This window comes from Euprymna scolopes, chromosome 24, assembly GCF_053919585.1.
Source record: "Euprymna scolopes isolate OS-2025 chromosome 24, ASM5391958v1, whole genome shotgun sequence".
Classification (NCBI taxonomy): Eukaryota; Metazoa; Mollusca; class Cephalopoda; order Sepiida; family Sepiolidae; genus Euprymna; species Euprymna scolopes.
In genome coordinates, this window is record NC_136505.1 from 99,589,730 (window position 1) to 99,616,674 (window position 26,945).

General features: G+C 35.2%; 1 protein-coding gene across 1 annotated transcript in view; it reads right to left on the reverse strand.

The window, feature by feature from the left end:
- The window catches only part of LOC145246869 (multifunctional procollagen lysine hydroxylase and glycosyltransferase LH3-like), a 111,573-nt gene that overhangs the window by 12,455 nt on the left and 72,173 nt on the right, over positions 1 to 26,945 (reverse strand). Inside the window, exons 8-15 of the mRNA XM_080108731.1 lie at positions 23,811 to 23,908; positions 20,878 to 20,979; positions 17,814 to 17,945; positions 16,538 to 16,659; positions 6,840 to 6,941; positions 6,530 to 6,655; positions 3,868 to 4,000; positions 1,115 to 1,228 (exon numbers count right to left, since the gene is read on the reverse strand). Of these exons, the coding sequence (XP_079964857.1) occupies positions 1,115 to 1,228; positions 3,868 to 4,000; positions 6,530 to 6,655; positions 6,840 to 6,941; positions 16,538 to 16,659; positions 17,814 to 17,945; positions 20,878 to 20,979; positions 23,811 to 23,908 (929 nt within the window). The remainder of the gene's footprint in view (positions 1 to 1,114; positions 1,229 to 3,867; positions 4,001 to 6,529; positions 6,656 to 6,839; positions 6,942 to 16,537; positions 16,660 to 17,813; positions 17,946 to 20,877; positions 20,980 to 23,810; positions 23,909 to 26,945) is intronic.

Consider the following 26,945-nt stretch of genomic DNA (forward strand, 5'->3'; position numbering starts at 1 on the left):
AGAGGTGTACAGAACAGGAGGCTTTGTTGGTTTGGTCACATTGAAAGAATGGATGAAAATGCTTGGGTTAATAGATGTAGAATAGTTGAGCCAGTAGGATCAGTTAGCAAAGGAAGCTAGCCAAGAAAAATTTAAGAGGGTCTGATAAAGATGGATTTGAGTGAAAAAAAAAAAAAAAAAAAAAAAAAAAAAGGATAAATAAACGTCTGGCCAGAGATAGGTTAGTTTAGAATTTTAAAAGCTTTCCAACACATGCCAGCACGTAAAACGGATGTTAAACTGAACGTGAAAGATAAATTGTAAAGACAAAAAAACGGATGAATGTTCCTGGTCGTGTTGTTTTATGGCATATCAACCCTTTTTGGATGATTTAATACAGAATCCCATCAAGTTTTTATACTTCAAATATTCTTTCATGTCATAGAGGAAAACTGTTGTTTTTGGCTTTGCAGAACATGACTGAGTTTTCCAAAGAGACAGGAAAAAAAACCCATTAATATTTGATGCATTTCAAGTCAGAAAGTTGGTATCTTCTGACAGCCTGATCTGATAAATAGCAATTGAGAGTCCTTGGGCTAGTAAAAGTAGAACAGTTGAGGTGGCAGGACCAGTTAGTGGAAGAAGCCAGCCAAGAGAAACGTAGGAGAGAAACGATACAAACGGATTTAAGTGAAAGAGGGATAGATAAAGACCTAGCCAGAGATAGGTTAGTTTCGAGTTTTTAAAGTTGTCCAACACATACCAGCTTATAAAACATACGATAATAAAATAATGGATGAGAGTTTTTCGGAGAAGTAAATAAAGTTGGTCGACAAAAGAAAAACAAGGAAAATGTTGAGGGAAGCGATAAGAATGCATTTGAGTGAAAGGGGGATAAATGAAGACCTGGGCAGAGATAGGTTAGTTTGGAAGTCAATTTCTTAAAGCTGTCCAACACATGCCAAGTTCAGTAATTTTGGTAAAAGTTTCAACTTTCAAGTTCTTTATAACTTTGAATATTCTTTCATGGTGTTATAGAGGAAAACTGGTGTTTTAGGTTTTGCAGAACATGATTGAGTTTTCCAATGAAGATGAACATACGAGTGAAAATTGTTTTTTCTGAGTTCAGACTTACAGTGGGATTGTCGTACATTTGCCAAAGTTCTGGATATTTACGCCTCGTCGTGAAATGATCAGCATTCACCAAATGTCCAAATGATTTCAGATTGTCGACAAACATGAAAATACCCTGGTGGGAAAAAAATAAAAAATAAAATAAAATAGAATATAAAACCAGTATTGCAGAGGATGAATTATGTTCAAATTTGTTTCGTAAATATTTCCGTCTTCTATAATTATGTCTTCTTTTGTTATACAGGGTGGCCACAAAGTCTGGCTACATAATCTATCTCTTATGTAGCCAGACTTTGTGGACACCCTGTATATGAATAAAGATATGTAAAGAAACGTAATAAGCAAAATCAAGCGCCACAAAGTCGGCTTCTCACTTTTTGAAAGATCGCAAACGTATGGGAGGCTTCAGATAAAGACATGAAGATAGTAATTAGGTCGCAGGGTGTGTCTGATTGAAAGATCAGGTTGACACACGTTTTCCAGGCAGGAAACTCTTACACATACATAGTTTGTAAGATACGCACACATATCTTTATTCATATACAGGGTGTCCACAAAGTCTGGCTACATAAGAGATAGATTATGTAGACAGACTTTGTGGACACCCTGTATTTAATGTTTACGTTAAAAGTAAACACGAGGAAACAAGATGCAAGGAAAAAAAATGTCAATTCCATCAATACATTAATTACTTTGTTTTGCTTTTGAAGAAAAGAATGAAAAGAAACAAAAGGTAAATTTTGTAAACTTTGTGAAAAAAAAAAAAAAAAAAAAAAGAAAATAAGCAATTAAGGAATGATAACTCTGAAAGAATAATAGTTATTCCCCTTAGCTGACTTTTTTTCTTTTTTTTTTTTAAGATATCGATTTAAGAACTTTTATAGAAGACTAGCGAGGGGTACCCGGCGTTGCCCGGGTGTTTTTCGGGGTATGCGAAAAAAAACCCGAAAATGTGAAAAAAAAAAAAAAAAAAAAAAAAACAGGTGCCCGTGAAAAAAAAAAAACAAAGCCTTCACGACGGGCAGTTGAAAAATAGTAAAGTGTTAAAAAAAAAAAAAAACAGCTGCGCGTTTTTGATTGACGTGACGGCGATAGGTATTCAGCAGTAAGCATTTTGTGCAGGACAGTTTTGAATGAGGTGAATAAATCAGTTTGTTTGTTTTTAAAAACCCGCTCCCTGTTTATTAGGAGGAGCGAAATGAAAGCTACAGTCTGATATGACGAAGTCGACATTGAACAAACGTTACTTAGCTCTCTTGAGACAACTGGCTTTCGGCTTGTGATTAGAGTCGAGTTTCGCTTTTTTTTTTATACCGAAAACCAAATGTAACGCGTGCCGATGCGGGAAATGTCGAATAATTAACGTTTGAAAGTCAATAAAATTAAATAGACAGGTGAGCTCCGTGGATAACTCTGAGATATTACAATTTATAGATGATATAAACAGTTTTAAGAAGTTGTGAACCGAGCAAGCGCTTCTGAAAGAAGCCTTTTGTGGACATCAAGGAAAAGCGTACATACATACATACATTTTCGCTTTTATATATATAGATGTCACTCTAAAGAAAACACCACAGTTTTATTTTAAAACTTTTATTGAAAAAAAAATAAAATCAATTCAGATAACTTGATTGTGTAGTAGAGGTGACATCTATTCAATGTAGCCACCTTCAGCTTCAATCGCTGCTACGATACGGGTCTGGAACTGAGAGTATGCCTTTTCCACAAGCGCTGATGGGAGTTATTGAATTTTTTTTTTTTTTTAATGGGAAAAAAATTGGTACTTATCTAGTTCATGACCGAATCTCCAACAACTTCCTGTCGGTATCTTCCGCTAGTCAGAAGATGCTGAAGTAAAGACTGCCAGACGATTAATTTAAAATATGGCATTCTTTCCTATTCTGTTTGTTGCAATATTCTTTGTCTCAGGACTTGGACAGATTAGCTACCCATCGGAAACTCTTCTAAAATTAAACATGGCTTTCACTTGAAAACCATTCTTGACAGGAGATTTCATGGTGACATTTTTTATGTTAAAAATTTTCATGACTTAATTTCACATTTTCATCGGAACTGGTCTTGTGACAGCTGATTAGATAATCACTTCGGTACCTTCTACCTGCTTATGTAATCTACCAGAGGATGCTGATGCGAAGTTGCTGGAGATTGTGCCATAAATTGGGTAAATACCAAAAACTTTATCTTATAACAAAATCAATTTTACTTTGTTTAATTATAAAAAGTTTCCGCTTTTTAAATCTATATATCTATAAAAGTGAACGTGTGTGTGTGTACGTTTCGGTACGCAATAACTCTTGTCAATTTTCAGTCTACAGACTCGAAACTTGATATACAGGGTAGTGAGATTTGGGAAAATCTTTGTGGTCCCTTTTCGAACAGAAATTTGTCTGTTAAGGGGTCAAAGTTCAACGATTTGACTTTTGAGAACTCTACCAAACTCCTCCGACAATTTTGGGTCTAAACACTTGAAATTTTAGATATAGGTTCCTTGGACATGGATCTAACTTAATAACTTGATTTGAGCCCAAAACAATAAATGTTAAGGGGGTCATAATAGAGGTCACAGTTTTAAAAATTGATCGTTTTTTTTTTTTTTGTTTTTTTTTTCCTCAACATACACTTCCAAACACCTGGGCAACGCCGGGCTGAAATGCTAGTTTTATACAAAACAAAGACATTCATATACGAAAACAAATTTTGAAATTGTGAAAACCAAATACATTAAAAAGATACCTTTTCTCTGACTGTTTTTGTGAAAGCCATGTCAGGATCCATTTTTCCGTTAATGTAAGAATTTTTCAGCTCAGGTAGAATGTGGCCTTGGATAAGGTAAGCTTGCGAGATATAAGGGACATTCCATACACCTCTGAAAAAAACAAAACACATAACAGGAATATTTAGACAATACAGGAATAATGAATAATAAAAATATAAGGAAAAATTAACCACAAAAAAAATCCATAAAGAAATCATGTGTGCGTGCGTGTGTAAATCCTCCTGCTACAGGACTTCTGATTAATTTATTATTTTGACTGACTTTCCATGTCTCACTGACTTTAGCAAATAGGGTGCATACCTTTATAAGTATTTGCTAATATTTTCTCTCCTCTGATGAGATGGTAGACATCGAAACCCTATAGGTTAAGGAGATTAATTTTCTAAAGTATTCTTTGTCTTGCTTAGAATAATAAAAATTCTTTGATATGAAACTCAACCACTTCATTTTATTTCAATGAGAGTTTTTTGAAATTCATTAAATCACAATTTAATATATATATATATATATATATATCACTTTTCCTTTTTCTTGTTTTCTCTCACTTTCAGTTTTTCTGTCTCTTCATCCAAATCACATATCTACCTATTTCTCTTTCCGTTATTAATCTAAAAACAAATTAATTTATGTAAATAAATGGTAATGCCGACATTTATAAAAAAATCAAGAGAAAAATAGAATCTTGTTTGCATTAATATGTTTTCATACAGTGTTATGAAAGAGAAGTTTTTTTTTTTTTTATAACGTCATGAAGCCGTTAATATATTTAAAAAGATATGATGTAATTCATATTCTTTTTGGAACAAATATGTCCGCTTTAATTCAAATATGGAATGAAATGAGTATATTTTTGTTACGTTAATTATTGACTGATTGTATGCGTTAATTGATATAGATGGTGTTTTCTATGGTGCGAGAGAGTTAATCTGTGTCTAAAATTAAATTATGTTCTTTTAGCAGAAGTTTACTAATTAATGACGATACAGTATAAACACACACATTGTGTTTGAATTTACGATACGCACTGATTCAACAAGTCTCCGTCACGGTTTATTTGAAATAAATTTATTTTGCTTGTTTGAAGCCAAAATTATGATTCTACTGTAATGAATGCGTGTGTGTGTGTGTGTATATATATATTAGATGTTATTTGTTTTTACGGTACTTTTTTTTTTTTTTTAAATTATACGGATGTGCATTTTTTCTTAAATGTGAGTTGGAAATAATTTTCTCTTTGACCAATTTGGTGCCCCCAAATGGGGAGTGGCATATTATTTTTAAAATATAATTATACAGTTTAATCAAAACATTAAAAAATGAAAATATCGAAAAAAGGTTATATTGTATGTCTCCGTTTTGGACTGAAGATCTCCGGAAAAAAATTTCACTTACTTTGATCGAGTAGTTTTTTTTTATACAGTGGAAAAACACATTTTTATGAGAGTGCATTGAAGTCAGCCATCTTGGAATCTTTTGAACACACCATGGGAGATAACTCCAGTTAAAGTGCCGACACTCCCTCCCCATCTTTAATACTAGCTTTTCTTACTAAAATCAAACCTTTTGCTCGGTATCATAACAAATAGTTTTTCTCTGTAAAAAAGAAAAACTACTTGATGAAATTAAGTAAAAAAATTTTTTTTTTTTGGAGGACTTCGTTCCATAACGGATACGTACAATATAACCGTTTTTTGATATTTTCATTTTTTAATGTCTTGATTAAACTGTACAAGTACGTAATTATCCATTGACACATGTTTCGTCATCTATGACTCATCAGAGTGGCTAAATCTAGCGAGATTCGAAATCGAGACTCCATGGACAGAAGCATAAACCTCTACCATTAGGCTATCTCGCACGACTGCTGGAATGTATCGCGTTTTATGTAAATGTTATTTGTTTTTGTGATACTCTTTTTTTTTTTAAATGAATTATACGGATGTGCATACTTATGTGTGTGTGTGTGTGTGTGTGCGCGCGCACACACACACACACACACACACACACACACATAAGTATGCACACATACACACACATTGATTTTTATTACAGAGTGGGGAATTAGCAGTAAGAACTTGAAGGGCAGTAATTCACGCCATTCATTTGCGATTGGGTTGTGCTTGCGGAAACTTGCCAGTTAAAGTCCAGATCTTGACAATCAGTCTAGTGGAAACTGGGTCATTTCAGTGACCTTTCATCTGGTAGGCTGAGGCATTCATTCCGGGTAGTACTAAGATGTCCATCCTATCTTGCCTCCCATCTTTTGGGTGAAATAAATTTATTGCTTACTGCCTACCGGGGATTGCTGAGAGGTGTGCCCAGACAATTTTTAAAAGGCCAGAGTGCTCCTTCTTTTGGGGCACTGACTTCACTCTCTCCAACTTCCAACCTTGTGTCACATCTTCCTGTGGTGGGAAAGTAAATAACAGCAGTAAAGGTTTACGGAGTATATGGGGTTAGGGTTAGAATGTGAGTAAAATATATATTTGTAATAACTTATATTAAATTAGATTCTTTCATTTTAAACGAAGTCAGTGGACCAAGGATAATTCATTAAAAATTAATTTTTTCCAACATTGGATGCATCACACAATAAATTAAACATTTACATAAACTCACTTTCGTACACCTTCAACAATATCCAAATAATCCTCAGAGCGGGCGTAGTAGCCATCCGAGCTAACAGCTCCCCAAAAATTACTCCAAAATTTGCCCAGTCTTGCCAGCATTGGAGCCAGGATTGTTCTGGAAAAAGAAAAAAAAATGTTTTTAAATTAAATCAAAAATTAAATAAATGAAATGCATAAACAATAGACAAATATAATAATTTATTTAGATTCAAGCAAAATTAAGATAACATTAAAAATTTGCGTTATGAATGACAATAAAAAATGATTCTTGAAAAATTTGGAAACCGACTGTTACTTACCGATTCTGTTCAATCAATAATCTCAGAGTATCCGGGTTATCGAGATGAGCGATTGGATCAAGAGAAAAGAGATATTTACATGACTTTTCAATACAGCCATCACTGAAAAAAAAGAAAAGACAATGCAATAACAATGATGTGTATAAATAGAGAAACTTTACATTTTACTAGCAGGTCACCCAGCAGTGCCCGGGCATTAAATACATTTGAATATGAGGTTTTCACTTATGCAAACTTTGTATTTATTATTATAGAATCAATTGTCTATCGATTATTATATTGGACCCAATATATAGTAGTGATGTCAATAAAAAAACAAAACAAAAAAAAACTTGCCTACCACCAGCTAGAATCAAAACCAAAACATATAGCTTTCCAGCCTTCATCATATCCATTTGAGTTGTCGTCAAATGGATACGAAATAGTTAATAATGAACCAACTTTAACATATAAATGTATATTTGTGCATTTTGCACCAAATTCCAATTTTTTTTTTTTTTTTTTTCCTTCAATTTTGACCTTTTTAGCGACTATTTTTACTGACTAAAACCCCATAAAAGAACGGTACAATGAAAATACAATCATTTGATCCATCTCGCATTGCTCTGTGACCTTGTGATGTCTTGGAGGAGATGCATTTTGAAAAAAATATGGAGACAGGCAGACTGTCAGAGACATCTATATATATATAAAAGCCAAAATGTATGTTTGTGTGTGTGTGTGCATTTTTTCTGTATGTCTGCCAACGGCATTTTTGGGGGGAGTTCTCCAAGGGTGAGGGGGGGGGGTACTATGTCGTAGAACTTTTTATATACTCCTTAGATTATAATATCTACGATTTACGAAACAGCGTCGTAAATATCTTTTATTTCAGCGACTTTTATCTTACAAAATTCGCTGTGGATTCATTTCCCTACTACTGCTACTACGGCGTGATGTTTGGCCTAGAAAACTATATGTTGATGTTACACCACCTGCGTTTTTAAACGTTTATTTTCAGTTGTTCTCAAGTCCCTGCCTTCGTAGCGTCATGCTATGTCATCAGACTATTAACCTCAAGGCTTCGAGTTTGAGCCTACCTCCCTCCCAAAACTTTTTTCGCTGTTTTTTTTTGTTTTTTTTTTTTAATGTTTTTTAACAAGTTTAACATGTTTTTTTTTAAATATTCAAACAAGGTTATTACTTCGTTTATTCTTTAGTTTCCATTTTGTTTTAGTCTCCCCCCCCAACACACACACACACACACACACACCTCAAAACACCCGGGCAATGCTGGGCACCCTCACTAGTCTATAATATAAATCTCACCTGTCTGTTTAAATGTATGTATATATGTCTGCCTAAAACTTTCGACAGAGGTGATGGATTTTCACGAGATCAGTATTGTTTTGAAGCTCGACCCTTCAGCCGACAAATATTGAAAAATTGGCTTAAAATATTAATTCCTTCATCTTCAACTAGGCACTTTTCGACAGGGAGGGGTCGCTTTTTTCGCTGATATTTTCGAAAGTCATCTCTTCTTTTCGATTGACTAGCGCTAATTTTAAACCTTCGCCACTTCCAGTTTGGCGATGGTCGCAATCGTAAAGATGTCAGGATTTTTCTTACGTTCTTTTCCTCCTTCGCGGTACGAGTTCGAGACTGCCTGCCTACTACCACTTTTTTTCTTTTTCTTTTTGCTCAACACACCTACAAACACCTGCGCAACGCCGGATACCCAGGCTAGTAGTTTTATAAATTAAATTTAAATTTTCAAATTGCTTTGAAAGAACTTTCATATTTTAAGTTCAAATTTGCAGAATAAAAAAACTTGATATGATGTATAGAAAACATTTCCGTCTCTCTCTCTCTCTCTCTCTATATATATATATATATACTAGCAGGCCATCTGGTGTTGCCCGTTTGTAAAATATCCTTAAAGATAATATTTTAATTTATGCATATTTCTTATTACAACAGAAAAATGCGAGCATGAAAAGTAATATGGTTAAGCTTAAACATGGAAAAGTAAAGGACTAGTTGTTAAAACTGGAAAAGAAAAGGACAAGATATTCTAGCAAAAAATATAAATTTATAACTTAAAATATTGCAGCATTAAGAATTGATTATATAATGTTATGAATTGAATTAAGAAAAAAATTCTTAATGCTGCAATATTTTAAGTTATAAATTTATTTTTTTTACTAGAATATCTTGTCCTTTTCTTTTTCAGTTTTAACAACTAGTCCTTTACTTTTCCATGTTTAAGCTTAACCATATTACTTTTTATGATTGCAGTTTTCTATTATAATCCATGATTTTTCCAGGTTTCCAATAAATTCACTTGTTCTTTGTTTAATTTTAGTCTTATCTTTTTGCCCCATAAACACATATGTAATAATGTACAGCACTCATCTGCTTTCAAAAATCCCCCCCCCCCAAATTATCTCCCTTTAATGCTTTCATTCTCTCTGTTTCACTTGTTACTTCTCTTTTCGAATTAGTAGCAACAGTAGTCACTGAAGCGACGTGATTGCTATGGAAACCAGTCATAAAAAGCGTCGCTCACCTCCTTACATATTTTTATGATTTTGGACACCAGAAAATTCATCATAACTTTTGTTTTACTGAACGAAAATTGAAAATTTCTTTTTCACAATATAGCTGAGAAAGTGATCTATAAACTATAGTAACTGTTTGAAATTTGGTTGAAAAATGAGTGAGCTGTGAATCTTTAAAGCAGTTCTAAATGACTAAAACTGCCACTTAACCATATATTAAAACATGTTAGTGTTTGAATTATATATATAATATACTACGATAAACATGGATATTTTATTTCTATCACTTTCTAAGATAAACCTGATTTTGGACCCATCAACCATGGGTTGGTTGGTTGGTTGTTTCTGTTTTACGGCATATCAACCCTTTCCAGGTTATTTAATGCCGAATCAGGTGATTTTGAAGAAAATTTTTTTGATAGAATATATTTGTTTTTTTCAAGTTGGTTTCTATTTAACCCATAGTTGGGATCCTAACAGGTACTACCACTCCGGGTCAGAGTGGACCTGGGAGCAATCGCAATTAAAGGGTGGCTCCACACTCCCCAAAGCCCGCAAGTTGGGGCCTCACCATCGAATATAGTTTAAGGTCATATCCAGGACCAACAACCATGGGAACACACACTCACGTGAAACTATTATTTCTTTTTACCCCGTCCTACACATGTTTCATTGTTCTACATTTCACTTTCACGATAGTACGACCCTTTTCATACTAAGTTTTTTTTAAATACTTTACAGCCAAAATTTCTTTTTCTTTCGTGATTGAGATTTTTTTTTTTTTCAAAATGGTGGGCAAGACAGTCCCTCCCCAGTTACTCATAAAATTTAATTTTGATTTGTTTTTTTAATGTAGGTGGAATTCTGTACAAAAACTAAAACTAAATTATGCTGAAAGGAAATTTATCAAATGATGAATTAAAAAAAAAATTTATTAAAAAAATTTTTATTAAAACAAAAAAAAATTTACTTAAATACAGACATAAAAAATACTTGCTTTGCTATATGAGCGCAGACAAAGTAATAAAAAAATTAAAATAAAATATAAAAATGAATAAACAAGGGTAGATAACTCCTCTCTTCCAATCTCAGCTTGTTTGATACATGATGAACCACTTCTGATGATGGGTGAAAATTGTGAAACTGCAGTAAAGTGTTAAAACTAAGTGCATTTTTATAATTCAGTTTAGAAAATGTATTGGAGGAGTTTAGAAATTTTGAAACGAAACAATTTGTTGGTAGTTTTGTAGCAATTCATTTCTAATATCTCATTTTATTCATATTTTATTATTGTTTGTTGAAGAAAAGAACCTCATTAAAACGAGTATATTTTTTGTAGATTAACGATTTAAAACAAAAAGAAAAATTTAACGTTTACCAAATGTAACAAGTGCAACCAACGTTTAAACTATATAATGATTTATAAAAGCTAAAATTTAAAATTTTGTGTTGAAGAAAAAAAAAAGAAAATGAAAATACAATAGAAAGGAGGCACAGAAGAGACAGACGCGGACGGGGGGAGGGAACAGGAGAGGGAGACAAAGACGGGGGGAGGGAACAGGAGAGGGAGACACAGACGGGGGGAGGGAACAGGAGAGGGAGACACAGACGGGGGGAGGGAACAGGAGAGGGAGACACAGACGGGGGGAGGGAACAGGAGAGGGAGACACAGACGGGGGGAGGGAACAGGAGAGGGAGACACAGACGGGGGAGGGAACAGGAGAGGGAGACACAGACGGGGGGAGGGAACAGGAGAGGGAGACACAGACGGGGGGAGGGAACAGGAGAGGGAGACACAGACGGGAGGAGGGAACAGGAGAGGGAGACACAGACGGGAGGAGGGACCCGGAGAGGGAGACACAGACGGGAGGAGGGACCCGGAGAGGGAGACACAGACGGGAGGAGGGACCCGGAGAGGGAGACACAGACGGGGGGAGGGACCCGGAGAGGGAGACACAGACGGGAGGAGGGACCCAGAGAGGGAGACACAGACGGGGGGAGGGACCCGGAGAGGGAGACACAGACGGGGGGAGGGACCCGGAGAGGGAGACACAGACGGGGGGAGGGACCCGGAGAGGGAGACACAGACGGGGGGGGAGGGACCCGGAGAGGGAGACACAGACGGGAGGAGGGACCCGGAGAGGGAGATACAGACGGGGGGATGGAGCAGGAGAGGGAGATACAGACGAGGGGAGGGAGCAGGAGAGGGAGATACAGACGTGGGGAGGGAGCAGGAGAGGGAGATACAGACGAGGGGAGGGACCAGGAGAGGGAAATACAGACGAGGGGAGGGAGCAGGAGAGGGAGATACAGACGTGGGGAGGGAGCAGGAGAGGGAGATACAGACGTGGGGAGGGAGCAGGAGAGGGAGATACAGACGAGGGGAGGGACCAGGAGAGGGAAATACAGACGAGGGGAGGGAGCAGGAGAGGGAGATACAGACGAGGGGAGGGACCAGGAGAGGGAAATACAGACGAGGGGAGGGAGCAGGAGAGGGAGATACAGACGTGGGGAGGGAGCAGGAGAGGGAGATACAGACGAGGGGAGGGACCAGGAGAGGGAAATACAGACGAGGGAGACAGAGCGGGAGGGGTCCAGGAGAGGGAGATACAGACAGGGGAGGGACCAGAAGAGGGGAGATGCCAACGGGGCAGTGGGAACTTAACAGGGAGACAGAGTGGAATGGAAGAGAGAAAATATGGAGTGATATAACAATGGATTATAACCAATATTTTAATCCGTTAAAGTCCAATGTGAATAGTAAAGCAATAAAAAAAAAAAAAATGTTTTTTTTTAGGAAAGAAGACCCGCAGCCAGCAGAGATGCTAAAAACATGTGAATTTCTTCAAATCTCATTGTAAATCTTTTTCCAGATTACAAGGATTTGATTTGGTTTAGAATTTATTGATTCTTGATATCATTCTCATGTTTTTTTCATATCTGAAGTTGAAATGGTGTTGAAAAGTCGAATAGAAAAAAAAAATGTTACAAATAAGAGTTTCTCACCCTGTTTTAGTAGACAAAAAAATCTAGACAGAAAAAACAGAAATTGTTAACATTAGTAATTTCTTTCATTACATTTTTTTTTTCAACAAAAGCATAAAAAATATGAAACATAAATGCCGATACGAAAAATATGGTTCTTGTCCAGTCTTAAATTAAAACGAAAATAAAGTATCTGTATGATGTAGATACCTAGTGACAAAATGAAAATTTCATGCTCCAAAAATCATGTAAATTGATCAAGTAGTTTTATTTTTAAATATGAAAATCAAATTTTATGAGTATCTATCTCACCTGCCATTTTGAAAAGAATTTTTAAAAACAAAAGAGATAACTCAACAATAATCCATAGTTACTAGATTTATGTTGTAATACCTACAAATTCCCATTAATTGCTTTAAAATGATTTTATTTATAAAAAAATAAAATCATTTGATCAATTTACATAATTTTTGGAGTATGATATTTCCATTTTGTCATGGGTATGTACATCATACAGATTTTTTAAATTTTATTTATTTTTTTTTTATTTACGGGGTATTCTGGAAAAGAACCAAAAATATTAGTGACAAAGCCAAAGACGAGAAAGCAATAACTGACAATTATGACTAGGAGGGCAACATACATTTTTTTTTTAATGTCTACATTTTTATGAAAGAATTTTGTCTACTGGTCAGTAGGTCTGTCAGACATTTTAAATTAAAAATAAAATCATACATTTTTTTTTTTCAGTTTTGAGAAATTTCACTTATACTTTAAAAGTGGTGGTGGTGGTGGTTGGTAATAATAGATTTTTGTTTTGTTAAAATGGTCAGAATCTTCCTACTAAAAACTAGGTGGTCATTGGTTTAATTCAGTTTGAAATATTATCTTTAGGTAGGTTCTCTACAGTGCAATGCAGACGGCAAAGTATCATGGACTAAGTTACTGCAGGGAAGCATGTGAAGCATCCTCCCAGTGCACTGGGGTGAGTACTCAACTAGAGGTTTGTTTGTTTGTCCAGCATGTTGACCTTCTTTGGGTCATTTAATGCTGTATATAAGATTTAAATTTTTAGATACTTTCAGAGTCGATTTTCACTGGGTATATTCGGGCAAATGTTTTGGTTTAGTTTGTTATTTGATGACATTTATATTTTATGGTAAAGATTTGCTCTTTTTAAGAAATTTAGAATGGTTTTAGGATTTTCTTTTTCAAAGAGTTCTTTAAAGTCTGTGGCCTTGTATAGCAGTGTTGATGGATTTGTGTGAGGTCATAGCAGTCAAGTAAAAAGTGTTTCACTGTATAAGATTCGTGACATAGTTTACATTTTAGGGGAGGGGTCTTCACTTTTTAGTATGTGGGAGTGACATATATGCGTGTCCTATCCAGATACGTGATAAGATTATTACTTCTTTATGTGATTTTCTGAGATCTGGTAGTTTTTTTGTTTTTAAGTATAGGCATAATTTGGAAGAGTTTGTTGTTTTGGCAATTGTTCCAGTTTTCTTGCCATTTCTTTGTGAGAAAATTGTTTATGGAACCTTTGTAATCCATATATGGGACTTTTATGTCGTTTATTTGGAGTTTTAGGTAATTTTTGGCTGCCATATCAGCTTTTTCATTTCCATGGAAACCATAGTGACTAGGAATCCAACAGAAGAAGAAAGTTTTGTGTTGCATGATAGAATGGATCCTTTTGTAACAGTTTGATGAGTAAGGGATTGTTTATTTTTTTTTTATTTTTTAATGATTCTAGTACTGATAATGAATCTACAAATATTATGAATTTCTTGGAGTTTTGGTTGGTGATAATATCTAGAGCCAGGTTTATGGCTATAATTTCTGCACTATGGATCGAGGAGTTATTTGGTAACCTTTTCTGTTGAATAGCATTTTCTGAAATAGCGGCACATTCCACTTTGTTTTCAGCCTCAACAAGAGCAGGCAATCGATTTGATTAAAAAAATGGCCAATTTCACTGATTTCGGTGACAATAAAAAATATAGGAGTGTGAAACATTTGTTGATCCTTTTTCAAGAAATAAAAAAAAAAATTTTTTAAGTGGGGGGGGGCACCAATTATCAAGGTCTGATGGCCACTCTAGGATAAAGATTAATGATTGTTAGGTAACCAGTAAGGTAACACTGTGATGATAGGTAATGGTGAGATCAGTAGTGTTTGATTATTTAAGAACTTGTTTGCATTAGACTTGAAAGCGGAAACAGACCCACGGTGTTGTTCAGGTAATTCCTTAAATCATTTAAGAAATATAATTGTTCTTTTTATCTAGACCACTTGAAAAGTTTATCTGGAGAATTTTTAAGCTTTTATAATTTATTACCAGTGCAGAATAGATGCACCTTATTTTAGAGGAATCCACATATCTCTATAAAAGGCTCTGTCTGTCAGTCTGTCATGCTTAATTTTAAACAGACACATCTGAAACATTTCAGTTCTCTTTCGTTGTTGTACGAAATTTGAAAAAAATCAAATATTGAATTTCAAGTGAAACCAATGGTATCTACTGAATTGTCATGTCGCAGTAATGAAAATATCCAAAAATGACAAAAAAAAAAAAAAAGATAAGGTAAAAAATTAGTAATGTAATTAGTTTTAGAAAACAATTAGCAAAAATTGAGTTTTGCAAAAAAAATTGGAGAATTCTAATTGTAACAAAAGGGAGGTGAATCTTCGGCGAATTTAACAAAACTTAATTTTCTGCTAATTGTATCTGAAAACTGTTTTCATTTATAATTAATTTTCTACCGTCATTGTTTTTCATAATTTTTGGATATGTTCATTACTGCGACATAAGTTAGTAGATACCATGTGTTTTACTAGAAATTCAAAATTTCAATTTTTGAATTTCGCTACAATTGGAAAGAAGAACCATTTCTTTCTTAGAATCAAATTGATAACAGGTTAAAATTGCTATTTAGTTGACAGAAAAAAAAAAAAAAAATGCATTAAATCAAGCAATATTAATAGGAGGAGATGGTCATCTAGTGTTTAATGACATGGACTGATGACCTTGGTATTCCAATTTTGAATCCAGTTTTTTTTTTTTTTTTTTTTTTACAAGGTGGTCACCACTTATCAAGGCCCGGAAGCCACTCAGGGATAAGGGTTATTGCAAGTACAGTACGTTAGTGTGGAGATTTGATGAAGTGTTTACTTAAGGGGGCGCTTCATTAGGAATTTGTTAACGTTGGACTTGAAGACATCCAAGTTGTATTCAGGTGGGAAGCAGGCAGACGGAACAGAGTTCCACAGGCGTGCAGTTCTAAGAAAGAAGCTTTGTTCATGGAATCCACATTTTGATTTAGGCACAGATAAAGAGTGGGGGAAATTTTTCACAGTGGATTCAGCTAGACGGGTGTTTTTCGTGGAAGATTGGCGAGGGGGGACCAGAGATTGGAGTTCAGACGAGCACCTGCCATGGGAATAATGAACATAATAGATCAGAAGTCTTGAAGTTAGTTTATAAGCAGGATGCGATACTCCATTATGCTTAGGTGGGCAGATTAGTTCTTTGAGTTCATTCCACAAAAATCAATTTCATTTAGGATGTTGGCAACCTTCATGTGGTCCCTCCTGTAATCCCAATGTCTTTCTAGAAAGAATTCTGACTAGAAAAACCAATGCCAAAAACTGAATCTTTGAATTCATACAATATGATGCTGAATGTAGTAGAATATTTACTCAGTTGCAATCAATCAAAACTCAAAGAACTAATCTGCCCACCTAAGCATAATGGAGTATCTCAGCCTGCTTATAAACCAACTTCAAGACTTCTGATCTATTATGTTCTCGCTCAACTGATCAAACAGCTGAGTACAAACTACTAAATTCAATATGGTGCTGTGACCAGGATGCATGGATCCTAAAGACTGAGATCATTATCTTGTCAAAGCAGAGATCATTGCCAGCTCAGCCAAAATTTGCAAGTGAGAAGCTAACAAAGAACTTACAAATGATGGCTAGAGTCATGTTAAAAATGCTAGGGAGGAGGTGGGGTATTGTATCAATTAGTGCTCTGTCCATCCTTAAGCAAGACTTTTCCTGTCAACCACATAACAGTTCTTATGCCGGTAAGCATTAATTTTTATTCTACATCACTAAGCTATTGAGATATTGATAGAAGTGAAAGAAAAAATATATATATATACATACATTGCCCAATTCCTTGCCGAAACTTCATCAACATTATCGGTTACATCCAACGTATGTATAGATTTGTATTTGCCCTGTATGGAAGCAACAAATATCTCAACATCTTTCGTGTGAAAACTCACCTGCAATAAGTAAAAAAAAAAACAGATTGTTATTATTATTACGGGGTTTGCACAGATTTTTACTGTCAATTTTCAAGGACTTTTCAAAGACTTCAAGGCTTTTTAAAGTTTTTCAAGGACATCTCCAGACAAAATTCAAGTTTTTTTAAAACAAAATTTGTGATTTCTTTTACAATCTACAGCGATTAAAAAAAAAAAAAAAAAAAAAAAAATGGTCAAAAAGTCATATATACAACAAATAAATGTTACCTTGCAACCCAACTGCATCATTTTTTTTTAGTGTTTTTTTTTTTTTTTTTTTTTTTTTTAAAGTATTTTTAAATACTTTTTTTCCTCATTTCATATATTAATCCCCTTTTACGGCTTTTAAATTTCCAACCGTCTTGTGTTTATTTTTTTTCGGTCTAGCCAGACTCGTTTTCAGTTATCACTATTTTTTTGGTGGGGGGGGGGGTATTTGCCCTAGGAGTCTGGGCAAGGAAAGATTTTTTTTTTTTAGAGGGAGGGAGTCATTTCTATTTATAGCAGTCACCACTACTCCCCCCCCATCCCTCACCAAAAAACTAAAATTTTAAATGAGAGCAGAAAAAGTGAGAAATAAAAGAAAAAAAAGCTTTCATTGCGCAGATAGGACTCTTGAATGGCGAATATCATTTTCAAGATAATAATAGAAATAAGGCCTTTTCAAGGCAAAAGCCAAAATTCAAGGACTTTTTAAGTTTGTACGAAGCCTGAATTAATTATGTATAGCATTACAGTAAATAATTTGTAACAGGTTCAATCCAAATAATTAATTTAGGAGAATAGAAAATGGATCTAAGGAATATTTTCAGCAATTTCATAACTCTTGCTTCCTTTATTTTGTCTTTTAGTCCTCGGGAATATTTATTCACGGCGTTGTTTTAAAGTATATTCACAGTTTTCGAGTTCAATCATTTTGGCAAAGGTTTTTATTCTTCAAGTTCTTTCTTCATGGTGTTTAGTTTGGTTGTTTTGGAGAGAAAAAAATGTTTTTGTTTTTGCAGAACATGATTGAGTTTTGTAAAGTGAAAGGAAAATAAAACAATAACATTCGATGCGTTTTAGTCAAAAAGCCAATATCTTCGGACAATCTGATCTGGTAACACCAGAGACGAGTTTAGGATAGAACTTACAGAGTTGTGAATGAACAAGTCGATGTTAGAAGTCGGATAATTCAATTGGTAGACTTTCTGAAAGAATTCTTCAATGAATGGAACGGCACTCTCAACAAAGATTGCAATCATCAGATTCGGATAATCTGGTAGCTGAAATTAAAAAAAAAAAAAAAAAATCTTCATAAAAATACAAATGAAATAATTCAATAATATACAATTTTCCTTTTTTTTTTTTATATAATTTCATTCTTCAATAATATTTTTTTTTTTTTTACACAGTGATCACCACTTATCAAGGCCCGGAAGCCACTCAGGGATAAGGGTTATTGCAAGTACATTACGTTAGTGTGGAGATTTGATGAAGTGTTTACTTAAGGGGGCGGTTCATTAGGAATTTGTTAACATTGGACTTGAAGACATCCAAGTTGTAGTCCGGTGAGAAGCAGGCAGACAGAACAGAGTTCCACAGGCGTGCAGTTCTAAGAAAGAAGCTTTGTTCATGGAATCCGCGTTTTGATTTAGGCACAGATATAGAGTGGGGGAAATTTTTCACAGTGAATTCAGCTAGACGGGTGTTTTTCGTGAAAGATTGGCGAGGGGGGACCAGAGATTGGAGTTCCGACGAGCACCTGCCATGGAAATAACAATAAAACAAGGATAGGCTTGCAACGTCTCTTCTGTGGGAGAGAGGTTGCAGGGTAGAGAAAAGGGCATCCCCCACTAAGCCACGAAGTCTATTTTGTACGCTGTCAAGGCAGGATAGGCTGTTTTTAGCAACTCCTGCCCAGATATGGCAACAGTATTCCATCCTTGGACGTACTTGGCTTTTATATAGATAGAGAATTGCATCAGTAGTGAGATATTCATGAGATATTGCCAAGTCTGCTGCAAAGAAGGTACCAAACTAGCAAATTCCTCACTTCTGCCAAATATTGGTCCTTTGCATACGGCACATGCTGTCACTGCTACTATATATGTGTCACTGGTCCTGTTACATGGCACAAGTGCAGTAAATTTGTCAGGGTATATTCTGTTCTTAAATTAATTTTTTTTTTAAACAAAATCTCTTAAAAACTTGTTTATTTTTAAGCAAAATCTCTTATAATTTTTTGTTTTAGATTACTTTCCATTGACGATTTATTTTTTAAGTTAGAGTTTGCCAATTTTCATAGACTCCAACTTTTAAACCAACCATTTTCTCTATTCAACTGAGATGCCATAGTCATGGATTGAACTGGAGAAATCTGAAACTCGATTTCAATTCAGCACTTTAAGTAGAACAAAACAAGATGACATACAGCCCACCTTTCAAAGAGCAGTACCCAATGGCAAATTTTTCACCATGGATGTTGGCAATCTTCATTTGATCCTTCCTGTAATTACCTGATCTTTAAAAGAATCAGGGAAGCCAACCCTAACCCCTATCATTCCTCAACTGTTGGTGAAAAGAATAATGACATAGATTGATGATCTGGGTGTCCTAAGTTTGAATCACCCCCCCCCACACACACACACACACAAAGAAATGTTTTTCAACAAATTCATTTATTTTTGTAAAATAAATTAAAAAGTACTTTTCTTGAAACAAAAAAGAAAATCAAAATCAAACAAAATATTGCAACTTTCCGAAAAAAAAAAAAAAACAACAAAAAAAAAACCCCAAAAAAAAACGGTATAAACATTTAAAATTTTTTTTTAAATCACCTATTTTCCTAAAAGTTCTTGTGTTATAGAGAGAGGAGAGGTGCGAATGAACTGGAAATCCGGGCCATCAAAAACGGAACCTGGAATTGGATGACCTGGTCCTATGACGCAAGTCGGTTTATGGGTCAGACCGTTGAATGGAGCAAAGTTCAAATGAACTTAAACCCTGACCGACAAAAATGAAACCCGGGAATAAGATGACGTAATTCGGCCGCAAGTAAGACCAAAAGCAAACACCGAGAGGGTCAGAATGTGGGTCGATGACGTAAATTGGTTAACGGATTACGAGGTCGAAAATTCATAAAAGAAAATGATAAACAAAAGAAGAGTCAGTCAGAGAGTGACAGCAGAAAGGGGAGGACAGACGACGTTCAACTGCATGTCACGGTCGCAACCACACCTTCTTCACCTACACTATCTCCACCACCACCTCTACCACCGATTATGTGTATATGAATGTTTATTAAATATACCTAGTTGTTTTATAACAAAGAGTCTCGTTATTCATTGATAAATTAACAGCGGTCATTCCATTCACTAGACGACTTACAACAAGCATATATGCATCAATGTCAAACGAACTATCTATCTATCGAGATATTCAAAAACCTCGGATAGTTAAAATACAGGCTTGGTGCTAATAAAATAGAATGTACCCTGGCTAGATGAAACACTAAGACTCTTCATAAGACAAACAACAACAAAACGGAATAGACGTCACCGCCATACCACCCAGTATATAACACTTGAAAGTTAAAAAAATTTTTAATAAATATTCATTAAAAAAAATTTTTTTTTTTTTACAAAGTCCCCACTTATCAAGGCCAAGAGGCCACTCGAGGATAAGGGTTAAAGAGTGTACAGTAAACATTTGGACAATAAAGTAATCGTTAGTAATGGAAATTCGGTAAAAACTTGTTTACGTTAGACAACCATATTGTAGTCAGCTGGAAAGCAGGAAAACGGAAGACGATTCCATAGGTGTGCAGTTCTAAAAAAGAAGCTTTGTTCGTGGAATCTATGTTTAGGTTTTTGTATTTTTTTTTGTATTTAGTATGCAATAAATGGTGTGAATTATGTTTTATCCGTGTGGATTGTTCCGTCAGTTCCCGTCAGAGCCCAAAATCTGGATCAAAGGATGCAGAACTACTCAAATTACTTCAAGATTCTGCAAAGTCATCATTTTTTTGTTTTTTATGAATCGTGATTAAAGAAAAAAATGAAAACGTTCTGCCTTGTATGAGGATTGAACCTGCAATCTTAAGATGAAACATTTGTGTCTTAGTCTTATTCGCGCTTCATTGTTAACCTGGAAGACAAGGTACACACATGCACACACAGCTCGCATCATTTTGTGATGAAGAAGAGATATTCTCACCTTTGTATCCGCCAGCGAGATGACATTCTGATTACAGGAGAGACATCCAGAAGATTTCGTCCAACGATCACAAAGATAATTGGCAATTCGATTAAACTCAGCCTGAATGGAGAACAAAGAAATAAAAAATTAAAAAAAAAAAAAAGTGTTAAAAGAGAAAAAAAAAACATGTTAAAAAATCTAGATTACATTTCAGATTGTATTTACAGAGTGCAAAAGACAAACTGGCAATTTTTAACTGCTAATTTGACTTTAACGGCTAACCATCGATGGCTACATCTGTCTTTTCAGTGAGGTAGCGCAACCCTAAATTGACCGGGGAGCTACGAGTAGGTCCTACATATGGCAGCAAAACTCAGTTCCTGCTATACCAAGCCAGCTGTCCAAGTCACTTCATCTGGTCTTTCAGCTCATCTAATTGCAACTGCCCTTGACCTATTTGTAAGGCACGATGGAATGAGACACCAATAGATTTGTAACATCATTGTTAATTTTCTTTAACGCTGTTACATTTTAACACACAGATCCAACATGTGTCCAAGACAGTCGCAAAGGAAACAAACAGAAGGGAGAAATTCGACTGCTTTTTTATCAGTTGAAATGCAGTGTATTTATATTCATGGTACATTCCAAACTAACGCATTGCATTTTGTTTTAAAAGGTCTTTGTTCATCTTGTCTGCAATATAGTTAACAAAAAGTTTAGTTCTTGTGGGAGATAAGATAGTTATTATCCTCCAAAATTTATGTAAAAAGTTGTACTGGGGTGACAGCTTTGAAAGGAAAAGTGTAACGTAGTTGTTAATCTTCTTCAATGGTGTCGTTACATTTTAACATTCAAACAACACGTTTCTGAGACAGTCACAAAGGAAAAAAAATTTGACCGCTTTTTCAGTTAAAATGAAAGGCATTTATTACTGGTGCAATTTGGCTTTATTTGTGTGTGGGGGGGGGGTTAACAAAAGGCATTTATTACTGGTACTTTCCAATAATGCATTGCATCTTATTGATTTTACAGTTTCTCTCGCACTGGCATGTGTTTAATAAACCGCTGCCATGTCAAACACATGCCTGAAAGTCTTTCACACTGCCACCTGATCACACGATCATCTCATGTCTGCACGCCTAGCTGGTACTCTGCCGTCCACATGTGCTCATCGCTCGCTGTTTATGTATCCTTTTTTTCTCTCCATTTTTCTTTCCCTTCTATTCCTCCACTCTAACATTACATTGCACACCGGCTTGGTCATTTGCATGTGTGTCATGCGGCTGCTACTACAAGCGCTAGTAGCTCTGTAACAGATTTATCTACAACACGAAGGATGATATAAAAGCCAGGATCACGAATGCCTTTGGAGGCGTAAGGCAGGAGACATCGAACAGGTGAGGGATTCTATCCGATGACTGTCGAGAGATGTTGATGCCAAGATATATTGAAGACAGGTTCTGAGTGCTGCCTTAAAGTTAGCATCAAAGCCAAAGGCGGGTACATCAAGTGAAATCGACACGTGATGAAGAAAACCTGGTAATTCTGCAGTTTACAAACCAGGTTGAAATAAGGTTGTCATTTAAAAACCCCTTCTCAACATGGGAAGAAAAAAGGAAGGAGAGGGGCTTTTGTTAACTATTCTGTATTTTCACAAACAATTTAATAAACAAAAGATACCATAAAAATTGAATTTAACTTGAAAATTTAGTCTAAATTTATAGCACGGTCGGTAAACTACAGGAGTACTAAAAACTTAGCTCACTTTTGATGATTAAGATGTGATGTTGCTAGTCTCGATCTTTTCTACACATACTATTATGGCATGTCTGATCTATTCCCTGCTTTCTTTGTTTCAGCTCATTTGACTCATTCATTTAGTGGTTTCCAATCAATCTACTGTTTTATTACCTCATTGTAACACAGCTTCCATTTCTAATAGACAGAAAAGATGAATGAGAAAATGGGGAAGAGAGAAAGAGAGAAGAGAAAGAGACAGGTAGAAAAAGAGAGAGGTAGAAAGAGAGAGGTAGAAAAAGAGAGAGGTAGAAAGAGAGAGAGGTAGAAAGAGAGAGAGGTAGAAAAAGAGAGAGGTAGAAAAAGAGAGAGGTAGAAAAAGAGAGGTAGAAAAAGAGAGAGGTAGAAAAAGAGAGAGGTAGAAAAAGAGAGAGGTAGAAAAAGAGAGGTAGAAAAAGAGAGGTAGAAAAAGAGAGGTAGAAAAAGAGAGAAGAGAAAAAGAGAGAAGAGAAAAAGAGAGAAGAGAAAAAGAGAGAAGAGAAAAAGAGAGAAGAGAAAAAGAGAGAAGAGAAAAAGAGAGGTAGAAAAAGAGAGGTAGAAAAAGAGAGGTAGAAAAAGAGAGGTAGAAAAAGAGAGGTAGAAAAAGAGAGAAGAGAAAAAGAGAGAAGAGAAAAAGAGAGAAGAGAAAAAGAGAGGTAGAAAAAGAGAGAAGAGAAAAAGAGAGAAGAGAAAAAGAGAGAAGAGAAAAAGAGAGGTAGAAAAAGAGAGGTAGAAAAAGAGAGAAGAGAAAGAGAGAGGTAGAAAGATAGAATGTTTGATAAAAATATCTTGCACCTTTTCATCTCATCTATTTCGTTTTTACTCGCTTCCAGGCAACACCCGATGACCATACTAGTATATAGACATATTGTTTTAATATCTCATTGTAATACAGCTTCCTATTCCAGTAGATTCTTTCCAAAGACTGCAAGGTTGTGGAATTGTCTTCCTGCTCACTGTTTTCCTTTTCATCTTTTCAAGACTAAGGTCAATAGGCATCTCCTGTCTTTTCAATAATCAGCTTTCATTCTTGTTAGCTGCTTACATCAAGTGGCTTCATGCCTTGTCTTGAACAATTTCCATTAAAAAAAAAAAAAAAATCTCAGCAAATGAAACTACTTTAAAAATTTTTCTTCTTCTAGACATTAATCGTGTACACGAATTTTACTTACTTTGATTGGCCCATTCCCATGGACGACAGACGCCACTTGCCTCGTTTTCACATTGTACATGAAACTGCGTTCATTTTTGAACTTCAGCATCACTTCACCTTTAAAATAAAATAACGGAAAAGGAAATTTAATTATTTAATCACTAAAAAAACTTTTGTTAACCAAAGTCTACAGATAAAATGGTCATACATGTATACAAACTAAACAGTTAAGAGGTCAGTTATGCTAGTTACCTCCCTTTCACGATCCTATCTATCATTGCCAGAAAGAATAAGGATATTTGCTGCTTGTCCAGAATCCCCTCCACCACCACCATGAAAAAAAAAAAAAATCTGTATGATGTGCGTATCTAGCACAGAAAGAACATATACACAAAAGTACAGCATTGCCCCCACCCTTCCTATTTAGCCCCAAAAGTCACCAGGGGACGTCAAATCCTCGTGAAAATGAACAAACGATGCAGTTTTAGGACTTAACATATGTAAATTTGAGTTCTGCACCATGCAAAAAAAGAAATGACCAAGTCCATCATTTGCGCGCGCGCACACACACACCCCATTTAGCCCCAAAAGTCTTAAAGGCCTTAACATATTTAAATTTGAGTTCAGCACCATACAAAACTGCTAAATAGACATACACAGAAAATTTGGGACAAATATCGTAAAATAGTCCCAAAAATGGAGTGTTTTTATTAGCCCTAAAAGAGTTATCCGGAACCTGTCCAGACCTCCCCCACCCTAATGAAAAAACAAGAAGTCTGTACGATGTGTGTACCCCAAGACACAAAGAACATATACACAAAAAAGTCATAAATTGATCAAGTAGTTTTTTTATAAAGATCATTTCTTTAAGAGAAGTTGAGTTTGTTCAATAATCCTTTCTCATGTTAAGAATGGCTTTCTAAAAATTTCACAAATTTGAATTATTTGGAGTTACTTCTTTTCCTTGTTCAGCCTTATTTCAAGATGATGATGTGATATCATCGCTGTTTATTGATTGGCAAAATTTGTTTTGTTTTTTTTAGTTTTTTTTTTTTTTTTTTTACACTTGATTAATTTTTTTGTGATTTTTGGTGTACAATATTTTTTTTCGGTCACCTGAAAGATTTTTTAAATTATTTTTTTGTCTTTTCATGGGTGAATTTTGGAGAAGCACCCAATATTTGATATTCATTTCATAGTGACCTTATATGTTGGAGGTTCTTTAACTTGCCACCACCATATTGAATATGGTAGTTTTGATAACATGTAATGATCAAAATAGAAAAGAAAAAAACAAAAACAATAATCAAGGAAGATTGTACTCAAATATACATACACTAGCGTGGGGTGGTGGGGGGAGGTATTGCCCGGCTTTGCCGGGTCATAAAATATGCTGATAAAAAATTAAAAATAAACTAAGATGAATATACAAAATGCATAACAATTTTGTTTTCAATTTTGACCCCTTAAAAACTATTTTAATCAGTTAAAGACCCATAAAAGAGCAGTCCGTAAAAAATCCAATCATTTGAGGCGCCGTTGTGTGACTTTTAGTTTTTTTTTTGTTTTTGTTTTTTACATAGGCATCACCACATTATCAAGGCCAAGAGGCCACTCAAGGATAAGGGTTAAAGAGTGTACAGTAGAAATTGGACAACATAGTAATCATTAGTAATGAAAATTTGGTAAATTTGATAACTTATATGGAACGGCTCATCAAGAACTTATTTACGTTAGACTTGAAGACAACCATATTGTAGTCAGCCGCAAAGCAGGAAAACGGAAGACAATTCCACAGGCGTGCAGTTCTAAGAAAGAAGCTTTGTTCATGGAATCTACGTTTAGGTTTAGGCACATATAAAGACTGGGGGGAATTATTGATAGTGTTTACAGCTAGATGAGTGTTTCTTGTGAAAGTTTGGCGAGGGGGGACCATAGATTGAAGCTCAGTCGAAAACTTTCCATGAAAATAACGATACATCAGAGACAAACTCGCAACATCTCTTCTGTGAGATAGAGGTTACAGGGAAGAGAAAAGGACATCTCCTACGAGGCTACAAAGTCTATTTTGAACTCTATCAAGGCAGGACAAGTCCTTTCTAGCAGCTCCTGCCCAGATGTGGCAACAGTATTCCATCCTTGGACGTACCTGGCTCTTATATAGATAGAGAAGATCCCACCATTTTTCCAGCGGCCTTGGCAACAGATTTGATGTAGGTGTTCCATTTAAGATCAGGAGTAATGGTCAAGCCAAGAAGCTTGTCAAAACTAGAGGCCTCCTGAAGACGAGAGCCATTTATTTCAATTGATGCCAGATGTAGATCAGAATGTTGATGATGTAAAGAGAGAAGCTTGGTTTTAGATGCATTAAAAGTAACTAGTTTCGGAAGATATAGAGTTTAAAAATATGGAGACAGACAGACATAGTGAGTTTTATAAATTAGATTTATTTTGACTGTTGCTGTTTGGTTTTATGGCATATCAACCCTTTTCTGGGTTATTTAATGCTTAATCCAGTAATTTTGGAAAAAGTTTTTATGCTTTAAGTTCTTTATATTTTCAAATATTTATTCATGGTGTTTGGTTTAGTCTGGTTGTTTTCAAGAGAAAAATTGTCAGTTTTGTTTTTTGTTTTTTTACTTTACAGAACATGATTGAGTTTTTCAAAGGAAAAGGGGAAAGACGATATTATCAATGTTTGGTGCAGCAGGTTGGAAGGTTTGTAAAAAAACTATAGCGACATATATGTTACATATATGTAACACATATTACATATATGTAACATGTAATATGTATGTTACATATGTTACATAAAACATGATTGACACAAAGAATAAGGATATTTGATGTCCACCTCATAATGATCACATTTTCGAGGTTCTCCAACATGCAACCACCATTTTTAATATGGTGGATGAAATATAAGGGAGGGGGGGGAACAATAATTAGAAAAAAGTGGTGTTCAAATATATTTACATTTATTTTGCACAGAAAGTTTGTTAAAACAACAAGGAGAGATGTAATAACTAAGACGATACATAAAAAATTCCTTGGAAAGTGAAACATGCATGATCCTCCGGGAGTGCACAGTGAACGAGGCATAAAATAAAAATGACTAAGTTCAGCATTTACCCCACCCCTTCCCATTTAGCCC